The sequence below is a fragment of the Kogia breviceps genome, chromosome 1 (genome assembly GCF_026419965.1).
Source record: "Kogia breviceps isolate mKogBre1 chromosome 1, mKogBre1 haplotype 1, whole genome shotgun sequence".
NCBI classification, from domain to species: Eukaryota; Metazoa; Chordata; class Mammalia; order Artiodactyla; family Physeteridae; genus Kogia; species Kogia breviceps.
This window is the reverse complement of record NC_081310.1, coordinates 198,071,330-198,086,122: the sequence shown is the minus strand read 5'-3', so window position 1 is coordinate 198,086,122 and position 14,793 is coordinate 198,071,330. Positions and strand designations below refer to the sequence as shown.

The 14,793-nt window shown below is 65.5% G+C and overlaps 1 protein-coding gene across 2 annotated transcripts; it reads right to left on the bottom strand.

Annotated features, from left to right (window-relative positions):
* Positions 1-716: 716 nt before the first annotated feature.
* Positions 717-11,827, bottom strand: GPR153 (G protein-coupled receptor 153). Of its 2 annotated transcripts, none has more exons than XM_067018537.1 (6): positions 11,725-11,827; positions 7,395-7,858; positions 6,620-7,049; positions 4,678-4,870; positions 3,895-4,079; positions 717-3,445 (listed from the first exon to the last, which is right to left on the bottom strand). In XM_067018537.1, the coding sequence occupies exons 2-6, from the start codon at positions 7,745-7,747 to the stop codon at positions 2,777-2,779; spliced, it is 1,830 nt and encodes a 609-aa protein (XP_066874638.1). In that variant the 5' UTR covers positions 7,748-7,858; positions 11,725-11,827; the 3' UTR covers positions 717-2,776. The 2 variants fall into 2 exon arrangements, with proteins under 2 accessions (XP_066874638.1, XP_058895494.1); XM_059039511.2 differs by having other exon boundaries at positions 7,395-7,832.
* Between the last annotated feature and the right edge of the window lie 2,966 nt (positions 11,828-14,793).

Sequence of the window (14,793 nt, the reverse complement as noted above, 5' to 3'; positions counted from 1 at the left end):
TAGGTGAATCTTTTGGAACTACCGACATCAACTTTGTATAAAACGTTCCTCATTTGGGGCTGCCCCTGCCTTGCCGTGTGCTCAACCCGTCCCGGTCAGACCGCGGGGAGAGGGCGACCCGGCTCCCCTACCGCACCCAGCGGGCTCTCCGGAGCTGGGGCGGGGGTCCTGCAGCGGTGGTCCCGCAGTGGTGGTCCCGGGGCAGCCTCTCGGGTCTCAACTTCCCGACACTAATCCTTCTGCAGGCCACCAGGCTCCTGCCAGCCACCAGGTGGCGATCTTACCTCGCGGACCCAGGGAGGGCACGTCCTCCGAATTCCAACCCAGGCTGGTGGGCGGGTCAACCGGCACCATGGGTCCTCCTCCCCTAGGCACGTCTCCAACTGCTCTGCCTTTCTCGCCCTCCAGAATCAGCCTCACTGGGGAGAGCGGTCCCTGAGGCCAAACCCGGGCAGGGGCTGCCATCTGCACTCCTAGGTCATCTCCGCCCTTTATTAGGGCTTTGGAGCCCACCGGGCCGCTCCATCCTGCTGCTGTCCCAGGTCTGACTCACTCGCTGAGTGGGGCCTCTGGGTTTGCCTAGAGAAAGGGGCAAGTCCAACCCAAAGGAAGGGTGAGCTAGCGGAGGAATTCAGGACCCAGATGGAGAGACGTTTAGGGGCAGCTGGCCAGGCGTGCTGTTAGGTTCCAAGTGTTTCCATGAAACCGGCCTCGGATTGCCCGGTGCAAATCATAGGAAGTTTTTATTAGATTCTGTACAGAAGATAAATGCTCAGTTGTCAAAAAAACTACAAACAGATCCCTGGCTCTGGGCTGGGTGGTGGTATGAAGACAGAGCTCCCTCCACAGTGAACCCAGGGTCAAGCTGCTGGTCAGGGCAGCAAACAGGCCTGGAGGCTAGACAAAGTGAGAGAGGGAACCCCAGGGTCCGGGGGCCTCTGCTTGGAGGTCCCCCCTCCTCTTTAATAATTTTGTAAAAACCAGGACTGGAGGGACTTCAGGGGACCACGCCTCCCTGCAAGTATTGCCGTTGGATATGAAATACACAGATGGGATATAAAAACCCAAGGTGAAAAAAAAAAAAAAAAAAACCCAAGGTGACAAATCGGCTGGCGGGGGGGTGGGGAACAGTGGCTAACTGGCTACCTCTGCCCCCATACCACATGCTGGTCCTTGAAGGCACAGCAGCGTTGGCGAGGCAGGCCTCCCACTGCTGAGGCTGGACCGGAGCCCCCTGCCTTACTCGCCTGTGGCCACCTCCTCCCCCCAAGTTACCCCACAGCCAGAGACTGAAGGGGCCTCTGAAGGTGAGACAGAGCTGCGTAGCCCCCCCTGTTCTCCCGGCTCCCAGGGGCCTCTCTGGAGCTGGGACCCTGTCTGGAGGGTGAGGAGACAGGCCTGGCCACCTGAGGGGCAGAGGCAGTGCTGCGATTCCAGGTTGCAGAGCAGGAGGGAAGAGGGTGTAGACCAGCTCCTTGCGGGCCCTGGAACCCCGTCCAGATCTTCACATGTATGGGCCGCTGCGTGGAGGAGGCAGAGGATGGAATGAGACAGCCTTTGCATTCGCCCCGGCCCCTCCAGCTCAATGTCCACAGCTATTCCCGGGCTTCTCCTTAGCCTGAGTCTAGGGTCTTCCTCCACGCAAGACCCAGCAGGCCCTCCCCAGGGCCCATGGCCAAGCCCAGGCCTGCAAGAGGTCTGCCCAGCATGGAGAGCAAAGAAGACCCCTGCCCCAGGGTGGAAGACTTTTACCAGGGGCCAGGCCTTGAACCGAGAAGCTGCGAGGCCTCTAAGCCAGGGTCCCTTCCTGGCCAGACCTGCACGGGTTGGGGATGGCCACCAGGGTTAAGGAAGCCCGCTGCCCCTTTGCTTGTTTTCTCCACCACGTACCCACGACCTTCATGGTGGGAGCCACAGAGGTGGCTGACATGTTGGGCGTAGGCAATGGAGGCACAGTGATGAGGGTGGGTGTGGTGCCAATGGTGATGGTGCAAAAGCGTTGTGCTTCAGCTCGGCTGGGGAGGCTTCTCAAGGGGGCCAGGGGCACTAAGTGTGGGAGGCCTCAGGCTCGGGGGCCACGCCAGGCCCCTGAAAACTGACTCCCACAAAGGACGCATGGAGGGTCCTCCACCACTCTTACTCCCTGCCCACTCGGTGGCGGCCAGGGCGGCACACAGACCAGGAGACTCTTGTCCAAACAGTCCTGAGAGTTAACATGGACACCTGCTCATCACAGATGCGGAAACCAAGGCGGAACAAGTCAGCAGGGAGACCTGCTCAGAGAACTTGGCTTGGGCTCTGAAGACCCCTGTGCTTACAGACCCTCTGTACCTCACCCCCTGCGGTGTGACAGTGACGGTGCAGTGGGAAGCCGGGTGCAGTCTGGTGGCTCCTGCAGGGTGGGCTTTGTTCCGTCGGGCGGTAGCCCCGCCTCTGGGCTCCCCCCACCCACCCTACGCCCCCAGCCCAGCTGCCCCGTGCGGAGCCCGCCTTTTCCCAAGCCCCAGCCTCACTCTGCCCGGAGATGCCCTGCCCAGAGGCTGCTCCGTGCCCGGTGTGCTCGTCCAGGGCGGGCGTTGCCCCTCCAGGCAATGGCCGCTTCCCGGGAGGCACACAGCCGCCGCCCCGTCAGGGCTAGCGCAAGTCCAGGCGGGCGCCGCCGGCGGTCTCAGCGTAGCCTGCCCCGAGCCTGGGCCAGGTTAGGATGGCATCTTTGGTGCTTTGGCCCCGTGGGTGGCCCGGCCCGCCTGGAGACTTGGGGAGGCGCCGGCGGGCCCTAAGACGCCGAACCCATCGAGTCCGAGTGCAGCGTGACGTAGCCCGACGACTCCGAGGGCGAGCTCAGGAAGCTGCTGGTGCCGCCGCCGCCGCCGCCCGCCGCGCGCAGGCCCCCGGGTTCGCCCCACGACGCGCTCAGGCCGGTCCGCAGGGTCCTGGGACGCGCGTGTGCGGCCGGGCGCGGCCCGGGGCCCCGTTGCGCGCCGCCGCCGCCAGGGGGCGCCGCGTCCCCGCCGGGCTGGGCGCCGTCGCGGGTAAGGGCGCGGGCGGCGAAGGGCCCGGGCGAGGCGGGCTGGCGGCGCAGGGCCTGCGGCTCCCGCTCGAAGGCGGTCAGCGCGAAGGCGTCGGGCAGCAGCGAGGCCGAGGCGCAGCGGGCGCCGGGCGCGGCGCGGCGGCGCGGGCTGCCGGGGGGCGAGCCGGGGGCGAGGCGCGGGCCGTCGTCCAGGGCCGGGGGGCGCAGCGACAGCAGGCTCTCGGCCGAGCGCCGGCGCGGGCGGAAGGGGGGCCCGTCCTCCGCCAGCAGGCCGCCGCGGCGCCGGTCGGGCCCGCCGGGCAGCACCAGGGCGGCCAGGTCCTCGCCGGAGCCCCAGCGCGGTAGGAACGTGGGCAGCGGAACGGCGGCCCACACGTCCGCGTCGTCGTGGGAGAAGCGTCGCGTGGGCGGGACCTGTCAGGACCAAGGGGTTAACCCGGGCTGCCCTCCTGGAAAAGGGGGATCTAGCCTCCCCTCACCGGGCAGGGCCGCCTGAGGTCAGGGACCAGGCCTGGTCCAGGGCACCCCGGTTTGGAGCTGTGAGATTTGGGGCAAGTGACAATTTCGCCAAACCTCAGTGTTTTCTGTCGCTTGGGTCAGTTGGGGAGAAGTCCCCTAGGGTGCTGAGCCCCAAGGAAACAACCCAGGCACCAGATGGACCATCCTCCTAGAGCACCAGCGAACTTGGGCACAGGGGCTGGGGTGCCCCCCATGGGTCCACCTGCACAGGCTCTGTGACCTGGGGCCAGTCCGTCTTGGGAGGATGAAAGCCAGCCCCAGGAGCTGGGGCAGGCGTGAGATGGGCTCAGAGAGGGAAGGCCTTGGAGAGGCATATTTGCGTCTCCAGCCCTGGCTGTCCCTACCTGCAGGTACTGCATCTTGTCCTCCTGCAAGGGCCGCAGAGGGTAGAACTGGGCCAGGTCCCCCTCCAGGGCAGAGAGCTCAAACTTGGCCGTCCTGTCCAGGGCCACGAAGTCACCCGCATAGCTGTAGTCCAGGGAGCGGTCCAACACTAGGTCTGGGGGCATGCCACCTTCCAGGCTGGTTTCTGCAGGGCGGGGCAGAAGCTTAGGGCCATGGAAACTTGGGGGCATCCAGGAATGGGTCCCAGGGACCCCCAGAGACACACGCAGGGCTGGTGGGCTGGTTAACAGAAAAGGAGAAGGGCGGGGTCCTCTTCTATTCAGATCCTGACTCTGCCACCTTTTAGTTGAGGGACTGGAGAAGTCACAGACCCTGAACCAGTTTCCTCCTCTGTGGGGGTGAGAACTAAAGAGACACAAGGAGCTGACACTGCCTGGCAGGTGGCAAGGGCTCGGCCCACGGTCACATTATTACTGCTGGCAGCAAGACAGGACCGGTCTACAGGAGCCCCGGGGCACTTCACCAGGACCCCTGAGGTTGGAAGCTCCACGAAACACATTCAGGCTGGAGTCCAGAGCCACTCTGTTAACCAGAACGTCTGATTAACTGGAACCCTGGGGGCGGCCAAGCCATACAGGGGAATGCCCCATGGGACACCAGGCTTGGGTCCTTTAGGGGTTTAAGAACCTTTGGGGTAGAACAAGGGGGCTCTGACAGCTGTTATCCCGCGGACCCCCAGTGACCGCACCCAGGTGCCACTCTCCCTGGGGGGCAATTCTCACCGCCATCCGGGTCCTCATTGTTGGCCATGAGGGCCATGCACTTCTCCCAGACAGCCTTGAGGTCAGCGCGGTAGCGGTCGCAGGCCCAGAGGAATACGGGCAGCAGCAGGGCCTGGGTCACCGAGCACCACAGCACACACAGGGCCATCCAGGGCGCCGAGGCGTCAGCCCACAGGCTGCTGAAGCTCACCACCTGCGGGCACAGGGCTGGGCCTGGCACCCGGCAGGACCCCCATCACCCAGCTCCCCTTCCCGGCCTCACTTCTCCCACCTGTGGGGCAGGTCTGACTGCCCACCTGCCGCAGGAGGGGGAGGGGGAGGAGGAGGAGACGGACAAAGCTCTGGGCTCTTGGGCAGGAAAGAGACAGAGTGGGAGGGGAGAAGTCCCTGCCCACCGACAGCCGCTGGTGCCAGGATGAACAGTCACAGCCCCGTGTGCGCACAGCCCTTCACGGTGCACCGGGTAGCACCGGGCATGGCCTCCCTCATTTCACCCGTGACTCCGCCCAAGGAGGGGGCGGCGCGGATTACCATCGAGAGCCAGGCCTCCTCCAGTCTCCCAGTTCAGAGACCCTTCTCCCATCCCCGCTGCTCCATGGCTAGTGGCCTCCTTGGCCCTGCCCCTACTCGGAGGGTCTAGACTTCAGACCCCAGAGGTCTAGAATCAAAGCAGTTTCTGGGGGTCAGAGGATCCAAGCAGGTGGCCTTTGGGTCACTGCCTAGGGACGCCTCATTCCTCCGCCCCCAGGAGAGTTCATTCCCCCGCTGAGAGACATGACTATTCCTCTTTCAGAGCAGAAGTGGGCATGATGCAGACATCATGTTGGTCCTTCCATGCGAGCTGTGTGGCCCTCAGAAAGATGCTAAACCTCTCTGGGGTTCAGTTTCCTCATCTGTGAAATGGGCCAAGAACACCCCACGGGGTGAGGTAAAGATTCCAGACACCGCACCAGGCCTGCAGCATGGAGTGGGTCCCACAGACGGCCCTGAAGAAAAGCTGGCGGGCCCTTCCCCCACTGCCTTTCCCGTCTGGCTCTGCAATTTCACACGTGCACCTTCCCTCTATCAGCAAGGGACTGGGGACACCAGGCCCCACTGCACACAGGAGGATGCCACCTGGAGGGTAACCTGGCCCACTGAGGGAGGGGCAGAAGGTCACCGCTGACTAGGAGGCTGCCACCCCACCACCTGTCACCTTCTGGGGCTTGGGTCCCGCAATGACTCCCTGCCCAGCTGCTAGCATGGAGCCTCTATCTGGTCCTTTTGCCCCTAGACCCTTCCCTGTCCAGCTCCATAGCCTTCAGGGGCTGGGCTGGAGGCCCATCAGTGGGAGGGCTTGTCTTTGAGTCCAGACGTCATTCTTGGGCTAGGCCTGGGGCATAGCCTCACAGACAGGACCCCCCGGCAGCCTCGGTGGACCTTGGACCCTTGCTGGCAGGCTCTTCAGACCACCCCTCACCTTGACCTTCCTCAGCGCCTGGAATCAAGTCCAACTCCCCAGCACACATTCAAGGCCTGCCCTGCCTCTCGATTCGGGATCAAAGCCAATTCTGCCACACTAAATCCTCCTGTCCATCCTGGGACCTGGACCCACCAGGAAGCCTGTGGCATGTCACCCCACCTTCCATACCCTCTGCATCAAATGGGTCTCACGCAGGTCAGGAGAGGAAAGTCCCCTGCCGTGTGACAAAAGACCCTGGTCTCTGCAGCCACCTGACGTGGGTTCAGATCCCACCATGGATGCCCTGACTTTAGGCGGGTCACGTGACCGCTCTGAGGTTCAGTTTCCACCGCTGTAAACGGGGGGTGATGATGATGCCTCCTGAAAAGACCGGGGGTGAGGGTTCAACCGCCTGATGCCTGGGGCACGCCCAGCCCCAGGGCTGCCACCCGGGGCCCACGTCCCCCCTCCAGGCTCCTGCCACCCGCCAGGCTCACCCACCAGCACGGGGAAGCCCATGAGGCAGTCGTATATGACGACGATGGTGGCCACCAGGCCGGTGATCTGCAGCGAGGTCCTGGCGGGCTCGGAGCCGTCGATGGAGGAGCGGCGCTTGCCCTGCGCGTCCTCCACCACGATGGTGGGCACGGTGAAGGCGTGGCGCTCAGCCCGGCGCCCCATCCGCGCCGCCAGCGTCTGGAAGAGGGCGACGGCCGTGCAGACCGCGCCCACGGCCACGCTGCCCCCCACCAGCAGCAGGAAGCAGACGCCGAAGCCCAGGCCAATCTCGGCCACGATGAAGTGGCAGCCGTGGGTGTAGAAGCGCTCGCTCGTGTCGTGCCAGCCGACGGCGGGCAGCGCCGACAGGATGAAGGACACCATCCAGATGCCCATGACCGTGTGCACCGCCTGCTTCTTGGCGTTGCTTAGCCTGGCGTGGGGTGGGGCGGGGCGGGACACAGGGACCTGGCCTCACTCACAGGGCCTCTCCGCAGGCCCCCGGGCACCGGCAGAGGGTCCTCAACCGCCCCAGCCCCGCAGCCAGCACATGGTCACGTGTCCTTCTCACCGAGCCCTTCTGTACCGGACACCGTCCGCACCCGCGTACAGCTACACGCGCTCGCCCCTGCGACCCCGGCACAGCATGGGTGCGGCACACCGCACAGGGACCCTGTCCCCACACCGAGGGCAGCTGCGCGCTCGGGCACCCACGCACCCCCCCCTCAAGGACACCAGGCGTTCCGGCGCGCGCGCGGGCACACGCCCGGGAGCTCACCGGTAGTTGACGGGCCAGCGGACCATCCACATGCGGTGGTAGGAGAGGGAGGTGACGGAGAAGCAGGTGGCCAGGGTGAGGGCGTAGAAGGCGGAGACGAAGACCTTGCAGAGGCCCTCGTTCCATTCGTAGTCGGGGCGCTGGCGCCGCAGCTGGACCACGGCGTAGGTGGCGATGGGCACGGCCACGTTGAGCATGTGGGTGGCCGCGAGCGTGCACAGCAGGAACTCCAGGGGCTTCCACTTCTGCTTGGCGCCCACGCTGAGGATGCCCCACGCGTTGGCCAGCAGGGAGAGGCCTCCGCAGGCCAGCCAGCCTACCGCGCTGCCGGGCAGCCGCCGTTCCTCACTCATGGTGCGGACGGGAGCCGGCCGGCGGCCGGGACATCCTCCTCAAGCCAGGCCTGGGCTCGGAGCAGCAGCCCTCACACGTGGCGGCCTGGGGACACCAGGGACCGTGAGCATCTGCAGTGGGTTCGAGGGAGCCAAAGAGCTCTCAGTGACTCTCCCTTGGGCGCCGGCAGCGCAGCTTCTGGGGCTCTTGGGAGTGGGAGATAGAGGGGGTCCCCTCGCGCTCCATTGCCCGTCTGGTCCTGGCTGGGGCGGGGCTGCTTCGCCCTCCTCTCCCCTCTATGGAACCTCCTGGCTCCCAGGGGACGTATACAGGGGTGCTCAATAAGGGCACATCCCCTCACTTCCACCTACTCCCGGTCAAGGTGCGGCATCTAGGCTTCCTTCCGGGCCGCCCGCATCCCCAGGGAAGCCGCCAGGCCGGGCCCAGGTGGGCGCTGTGCCGCGTGTGTACCTGGTCCTGTCCCAGAACCAGCCCTCTCGCCACCAAACTCCCCAAGTGCTCACGCAGCCCACGCGAGGCTCCCCCAGTGCATATTGGGGGCCCTCACTTTCACTGGTCCCGCTTCCTTTGGCCAGTGAGGACATGCCTGGAGGATGAGCCCCCCTGAACCTCCCCCTGCGAGGAAGGGATGCTCTGAGGACCGCTCTCGTGCCCACCTTGGGAAAGGGCGGCCTTCTTTACCCAGGCCAGCCCCCAGCAGGCCTTCCATGGCCATGCACACCTGGCAGAGGCCCTGGCACCGCCCCGGGCTGGGGGTGCACACTGAGCTCTAGCGCACTAGCCATGTGGCCCCAGCAAAGCCCCTGCCCCCACGGCCTACTCTGAAACGGGGACGAGGAGGCTTCCTCCAGGGGGAGGCTGGGGTGGACAGACGCCACATCTCTTAACGCCTGGGGCGGGCCCGGTCTCACACACGGCGGCTGCTCTGGATGCCGTGGGCAGCGCGGGACTGTAGCTGGTCCAGGGACCAGAACCTGCCCCCAAGGACAGCCTGTGGATAGGTAGGAACCAGGGACCTAGGACGCAGGGCAGGAGGCACGTGTTGGGGAGCCGCCCCTTCCTGCCAGTGGGCCAGGCGGCGAGTCCCCCTGCGCAGCTCGGCGCGTCCCTGCGCAGAGCACTGGCCGGTCCCTCGGATGTGAGGGCCCCCACAGCAGGCCCCTCTGGCCGCAGCCTGGAGCAGGTGGCGTGGGGGACAAGTGCAGTGCTAAGTGCGGGTCTACTATGTACGCTGCCTACACTTGGGCCTTCTCACCCTCTGGCCTGTGTAATCTCATTGGCTGCAAATCTGTTGCCCCCAACACTTATGGGCACCACTGAACCAGACACAGCCACGTGATCCTTCAGGGACTGTCTCCAGCTGGGGGTGGACAGGCCGTCGCAGGCCCCTGGCGCTCAGGACAGGGCAAGTGACGCCTCCCAGCCCGCTGCCAGGCTCCCCTGCTTGTCTTGTGCAGGGTGCGACCTGAGCCCCACAGACACCGAAGGATCTCTGAGCCCTGATGGGTCTCATTCATCTCTGTGCCCCTGCAGTGGGCCTGCCCAGACCCCTGACTCAGAGGAGGAGTCAATTCTGGACCACACCAGTGCCCAATAAGGGCCTTTTAGCGGGGGCTGGGGGACTTCTGGGGCCAGGGAACTTCCTTCCCAAACATTAGGCTTCTGCTCGCAAAGCTGCCTCCCCTTCCCCACCCCAGACCCAGCGTGGGAGGTGAGGTGGCCCCGCTGAACCCTCCACCAGCCGTTCTGGTGTCCAGCAAGCCTCCTTGACTTCAGCATACAGAGGCCACCCGGTGTGGGGTGAAGAGCTGTTAGACTCCAGCTTTAGCTCCCCAGCCAGTCACGTGACTCAGCTGGGCCTCAGTTTTCTCATCTGTACGTAGACATGATAGTATCTACCTCGAGAAGTGTGTGGGTAGCCGGTAAGCTGTGCCAGGGAAAGCACTTAGAATGGAGCCAGGCACACAGTAAGTGCTCAATAAATGCTTGCCACGTAGATGTCTGTACCAAAGACCTCCCTGCTCAGTGAGCTATGCTGTCTCTTCAAGACACTGAGCTCAGAGGTGTGCATGAGCCTCGGACCTGCAGGCAGACACACAGTCACCCCAGCCAGAACCTGCCCAGCTTGGAGGGTGATGAGGCCACAGGGCTACACACAGCCAGGTGGGGTGTCTGGCAGCCTACCAGGGGTCCAGAGCGGGCAGAGTCCGCATGCTGCCGTGGGCCAGAGGCTCACATTATCAAATAGAAAACCGGCTTCGGCATGCACCTGGTGGGCTGCCATTTACTTCTACTTGCATCGCGCCGCCTTGGCCGTCAGACTGGGAAGCCTTCCCCGAGAAGCCCAAGCAGGCTGTCTGACTCCTGTGATCCTGCGCCCGGCCCAGCCCACCCTGCCCACCTGTTGATTGCTGGTGCAGAGTGGTAGGGAAGGTGCCACAGGCTGCCACTGGTACAACCCTTCCTGGTGCCGGTTCTTCCCTGAGTCTAGCCGAGCAGTGTCTCACTGCAGGGAAAGGCACCAGGTCTGTGGGCAGGAGAACGTGCCCTACAAGCAGAGGGAGGAGGCAATCCTCCTTCGAACAGGCACACTCCCCTCAGTTCACACTCCCAATGATCTTATCTGAAGGACTGCCATCGTTCCCATTTTACAGATGGTTAAGGGGAGTTAACCAAGCTTTTAGGTTCCTGAGCCAGGATCCAGACTCCACTCGCCTGACATCAAAATCCCGATGTCTGAAACATTAAAATGCTCGGAAACTTGGCATTTTTTTGTTCCTTGAGCTGAGTTGTCTTTCTGGGCCTCCTGCCCCTGCACGATGGGTCCTACTGTCCCCACAATGCAGATGGGAACACTGAGGCTCAGAGCCCAGTGCAGCACAGGGAGGAAGTATCAAGGCTGGCTTTGTGGACTCCAGAGCGTGGTGGCCCTGCGACGGGGGAGGTGTGTCACCGGGGTGGGGTGGAGAGCAAGGTCTCCAAATGCAGAGTGAGAGGGGGCTGGCTCTGCGGAAACAAGGAGTCCCCCTTCCTCCAGGGTGGTGACACCGTCTGTTCATTCTCAATCACAGGGAGCAGGGGACACTAGGGTCCAGACCCCAACACTCCAGGGGTGTTGCCGCCCCCTGTTGGGAAGTTTCTCCCGCAGCCCACTCAGGCTCCGCAGCACTTCAGGACTGGGCTTCCCCCTCCGCCTGGATCCCGCCTCCACCCCCAGGACACCGCAGTGCAGTCTGCAGGTGTGGCGGGCCTGGGACCCACCGGACTCTCTCCCGGGGTCTGCGGGCGGGGCTCCGGCGTGACGTCGCGGCCCCGGGCCAATGAGGCTGCATGGCCCCCGGGCTCTATTGCGCAACAAAGAGAACCCAGAACTTGAAAGGATTCCCGGGCTCAGGCTGCCGCCCCCAGGCTGCTCTCCGCCGGCGCTGCTACCCATCAGTCCCGCAGGGCCCCGCTTGGCCGCCGCCCAGGGCGGAGCTCTCGGCGAGTAGCCTCCACATCTCCGCCACGCCCGCCCCCCACCCCTGCGGTCCCCGCTCCTCTGTCCTCCGATCCCCCCCCCTGCCCGGCCAGGCGCGCGGTCCTGCCCCAGCGGGGCCCCCAGCTCTGCCCTGCCCCGAGGGCGCGTCCGAGCGTCGGCCGCGAGCCGAACGCTGACGGAGCTGCGGTCCCGGACGCCTCCCGAGTTACGCTGGGCAGGGGTGGGCCCGGGACCCCCAGACCGGCCATCCCCGCCCCCTGAAAGCAAGCCCCCCCCCGGGGCGGCGCTGCCAGGCTCAGAAGAAGGGGCGGACCCCGGAGAAGTTACCCCGAAGGTCCCCAAGTTGGGGGGAGGGGTGCGCAGCCTTAAGTGGAGCCCGCGGCCATCGGACAGACCCCGTGACCGACCGACCACGGACAGCCCCTCCCCTCCCAAAGTCCTCCCGCCGGGGGGTCCCCTGCCCGGCCGCCCCCGGGACAGGGCGGCGGCGCTCACCCTGCATTCGGGCGCCCGGGGCTCCAGCTCGCTGCTCCCGCCTCCGGCTCGGGCTGCGGATCCCGCGCCCCCTGGCCGAGCGCGGGCCGCCGGGGACCGCGTGGGTGGCCGGCGGCGGAGCGGCCAGCGGGCCGGGTCATCCTGGCGGCGGCCGCCCGTGGCCTGCGCGTTCCGCTCGGCTCGGCCCCGCCGCCCCTCCCTCCCGCTCTCCCTCCCTTCGCGCCGCCGCCGCCGCCGCCGCGCTCCGCTCCCGCCGCTCGGCTGGCTGCGCCCGGGCGCGGGGGCGGGGGGCGGAGCAGGGCGCAGGCCTCCGCGGGCGTCTCCACGCCGCCCCTCGGACCGCCCACCCCTCCCCTCGGAGGCGCGGCCCGCCGCGTGTGTGTGTCTGTGCGCCGCGCGTTTGTCTCGGACCCGCGGGGGCGCGCCCTCCGCGTCCGCGCCTGCCGGCCGAAGCTCCCTAGGGAGGGCGGCGCCTCCCGCGACGCCTGGATCACGCTTGGGCCTCTCGCTGCCCACTCGGGTCCGTCCATAGTCCCGACGCTGGCTGCGAGCCTCCTGGGGAAGAGCGAGGCCAAGGGGGCCTGGGGCAGGAAAGGACAGTGGGAACCTAGGGCCGGCGGTGGGGGGCTCAGGGAGGCCTTCCTGAAGGAAGTCACATCTAAGGGGAACTATAGGGGCGGGGCGTAAGGAGGACTGGTGGCCTCTAGAAACTGGGGGGCAGCCAAGGCACGAAGAGGTGAGGTTGGGTCAGCTAAGGATTCAGACTTACCCTCGGGCCTTGGGGAGGGGGGCGGGAGTTCCACTGCGGGAATCAAGTGAATGGACCGCCGGGCCGCCGGGTGGCTGTTCCTCCCCGCACGGGCTCAGAAGTGTTCTCTGTGAAGCTGAGACCACGACCACGCAGCTGGGACAGGCCAGGACCTGCGATCTGGCCCCCCTGGCCCTCTCTCTTCCCTCCCTCAGGAGCTTGCCCTCCACTTAGCACTCCTAGCAGGGCACGGGCTGCCACCTCTAGGCTAGGTGGGGAAACCCATTAGTCCCCCCGATGGGGTTCTCTGGAGACCCGAGTCACAAGAGAGAGTGACCTCTGGCATCCTGGCCTGCCATCCAGTCAGAGGATCCTGCCTGCCTCTTCTAGAAAGCCAGTGACCACACCACCCCGCCCCCCCCCCCGCCCACCCCGGACGAAAGGCCTCCGGAGTCACTCCGGGCTGCCCCGCAGGGCACTGTCCTACCCCCCAACCGGGAGCGTCCACGAGTGGATGCTCGGGACCGGACTCAACCAATTGCAGCCAGTGCTGCCTGTACCACTCCATAACCTGGCTTCTGTGCCCACCTACACCATCTCCTCCACACCCCAGAAACAGCTGGGGAGTTAGAAGCAGCTTTTAGGGGGCCCAGAGTGAGTCCTGGGATCAGTTTTTTTTTTTTTTTTTTTTCGGCCGTGCTGCGCGGCACGTGGGATCTTAGTTCCCCGACCAGGGATCAAACCCGCACCCGCTGCATTGGAAGCGTGCAGTGCTAACCACTAGACCGCCAGGGATCAGTCTCGTGAGACAGAAGTAAAAGTGTTTGTATAGCGAGGTTCCGCGATGAAGCAGAGCGGGTGAACGGCGAGTCCCGGGCCATGCAGTCCCTGTGTGTGGCTTCTGGGTGGTCCGGGATCCTGAGGAGCTCTCCGTGGACAGGCCAGCTCCCTGCCCATGTGACCCTGGTTGTAAATAGGGCACCGGCGGTAGGGGGCTGACACAGGGTAGCTGGTAGTCAAGTGTGGCATTTCTAAGGCAAACAGGCAATCCAGCCATCCAGCGCGTGGGCCAGGCCGCTGCCCAGCTGGCAGGAGGCAGCCTGCCCCACGCCTGTGGCCCCAAGTGCACCTCCACGAGCGAGCCCGGCTCACCACGGCCGCCTGTACTAGTGCCCCTGCCCCTGGCTTAGCTGGCTCTGGGGGCAGGTGGGAGATTAGCTTCCAACAGCCACCGTGAGGAACCCCAGGGCCCAGGCACTTCGGGGCCGGCGTGGCCGACTCTGGTTTCTCAGACCAAGGCTTTGGCCGGCCTGGGCTGGCTCGCCTCCGCACCGCTCCCTGCCCAGGGCACCGCCTATGGCCTTCAGGAAGTTGGCACAGGGTGTGGGTGGAGCTGGGGAGGCTGAGGCAGCCTCCAGGGGGCCGGGGGGCAGGGTGGGGCTGCCGTGGCCTCCTGTGGTCTGTTCCCTCCCCCTGCTCCCAGGCAGGAAATAACCCCGTCAGCCAGGACTGGGGCCCGAGACGGATTCCGGATTCCGGAGGTCCTGGCGGGCGTCTCTGCACATCTGGAGCCACGTTCTCTCTGTCGGGGCCCGAGGGAGCCCTGCGTGAGGCCGTAGTTGTTGGTGGCCGGTCTCGTCCCCAGGCTTCGGGGGCCAGCCTGGGTCAGGAGTGTTCTCCTAGGCGATGGTGACTGCGAGTGCTTGGTGGAGGGGCCTTTCTCAGCTGGGGCTGCGGCTGGGGGGCTGGCGTGGCCTTGGCAGCCTATCTGCCCTGAGGCTGCTGGACCAGGTGCACACACACAGCCTCATACTTCACGTGTGCGTGCACACGTGTGCAGAGACAGGGATGCCGACACGTGCACGCGCGCACGCGCGCGCACACACACACACACACACACACACACACACACTGCCCCCCGGACCCCCACCCCACAAGCCTTCCCAATAATCCCCCTGCCCGAGTGGCTGGGGGTTCCCACGTCGGGCACAGGGGCCCTGGCACCAGCTGGGGAGGCTCCCTCTAGCAGGATCCCTGCCCCTTGCTCCGAGGTGTCTCAGCTGCCTCCAGGGAGCAGAGGCCGGGCCCAGGGCAGGCCTGCCCCATGCTGAGCTGTGGTCTGGTCTGGTCTGGCTGAGCCCGGGCTCTTTCTGCCCAGCTCCTTGCCTGAGTCCTCACAAAAGCCCCCCACAGCCCCCATCGACAGGAAGGCCACTGGGACACTGGGTGGGGTCTCAGAGCCAGGACACGGAACCAGGGCCCAGGAGGGGGTTGGAGGGTGGGAAGGGAGGAAGGGGTGCTCTCTCTCTGTCCAGCAAGCC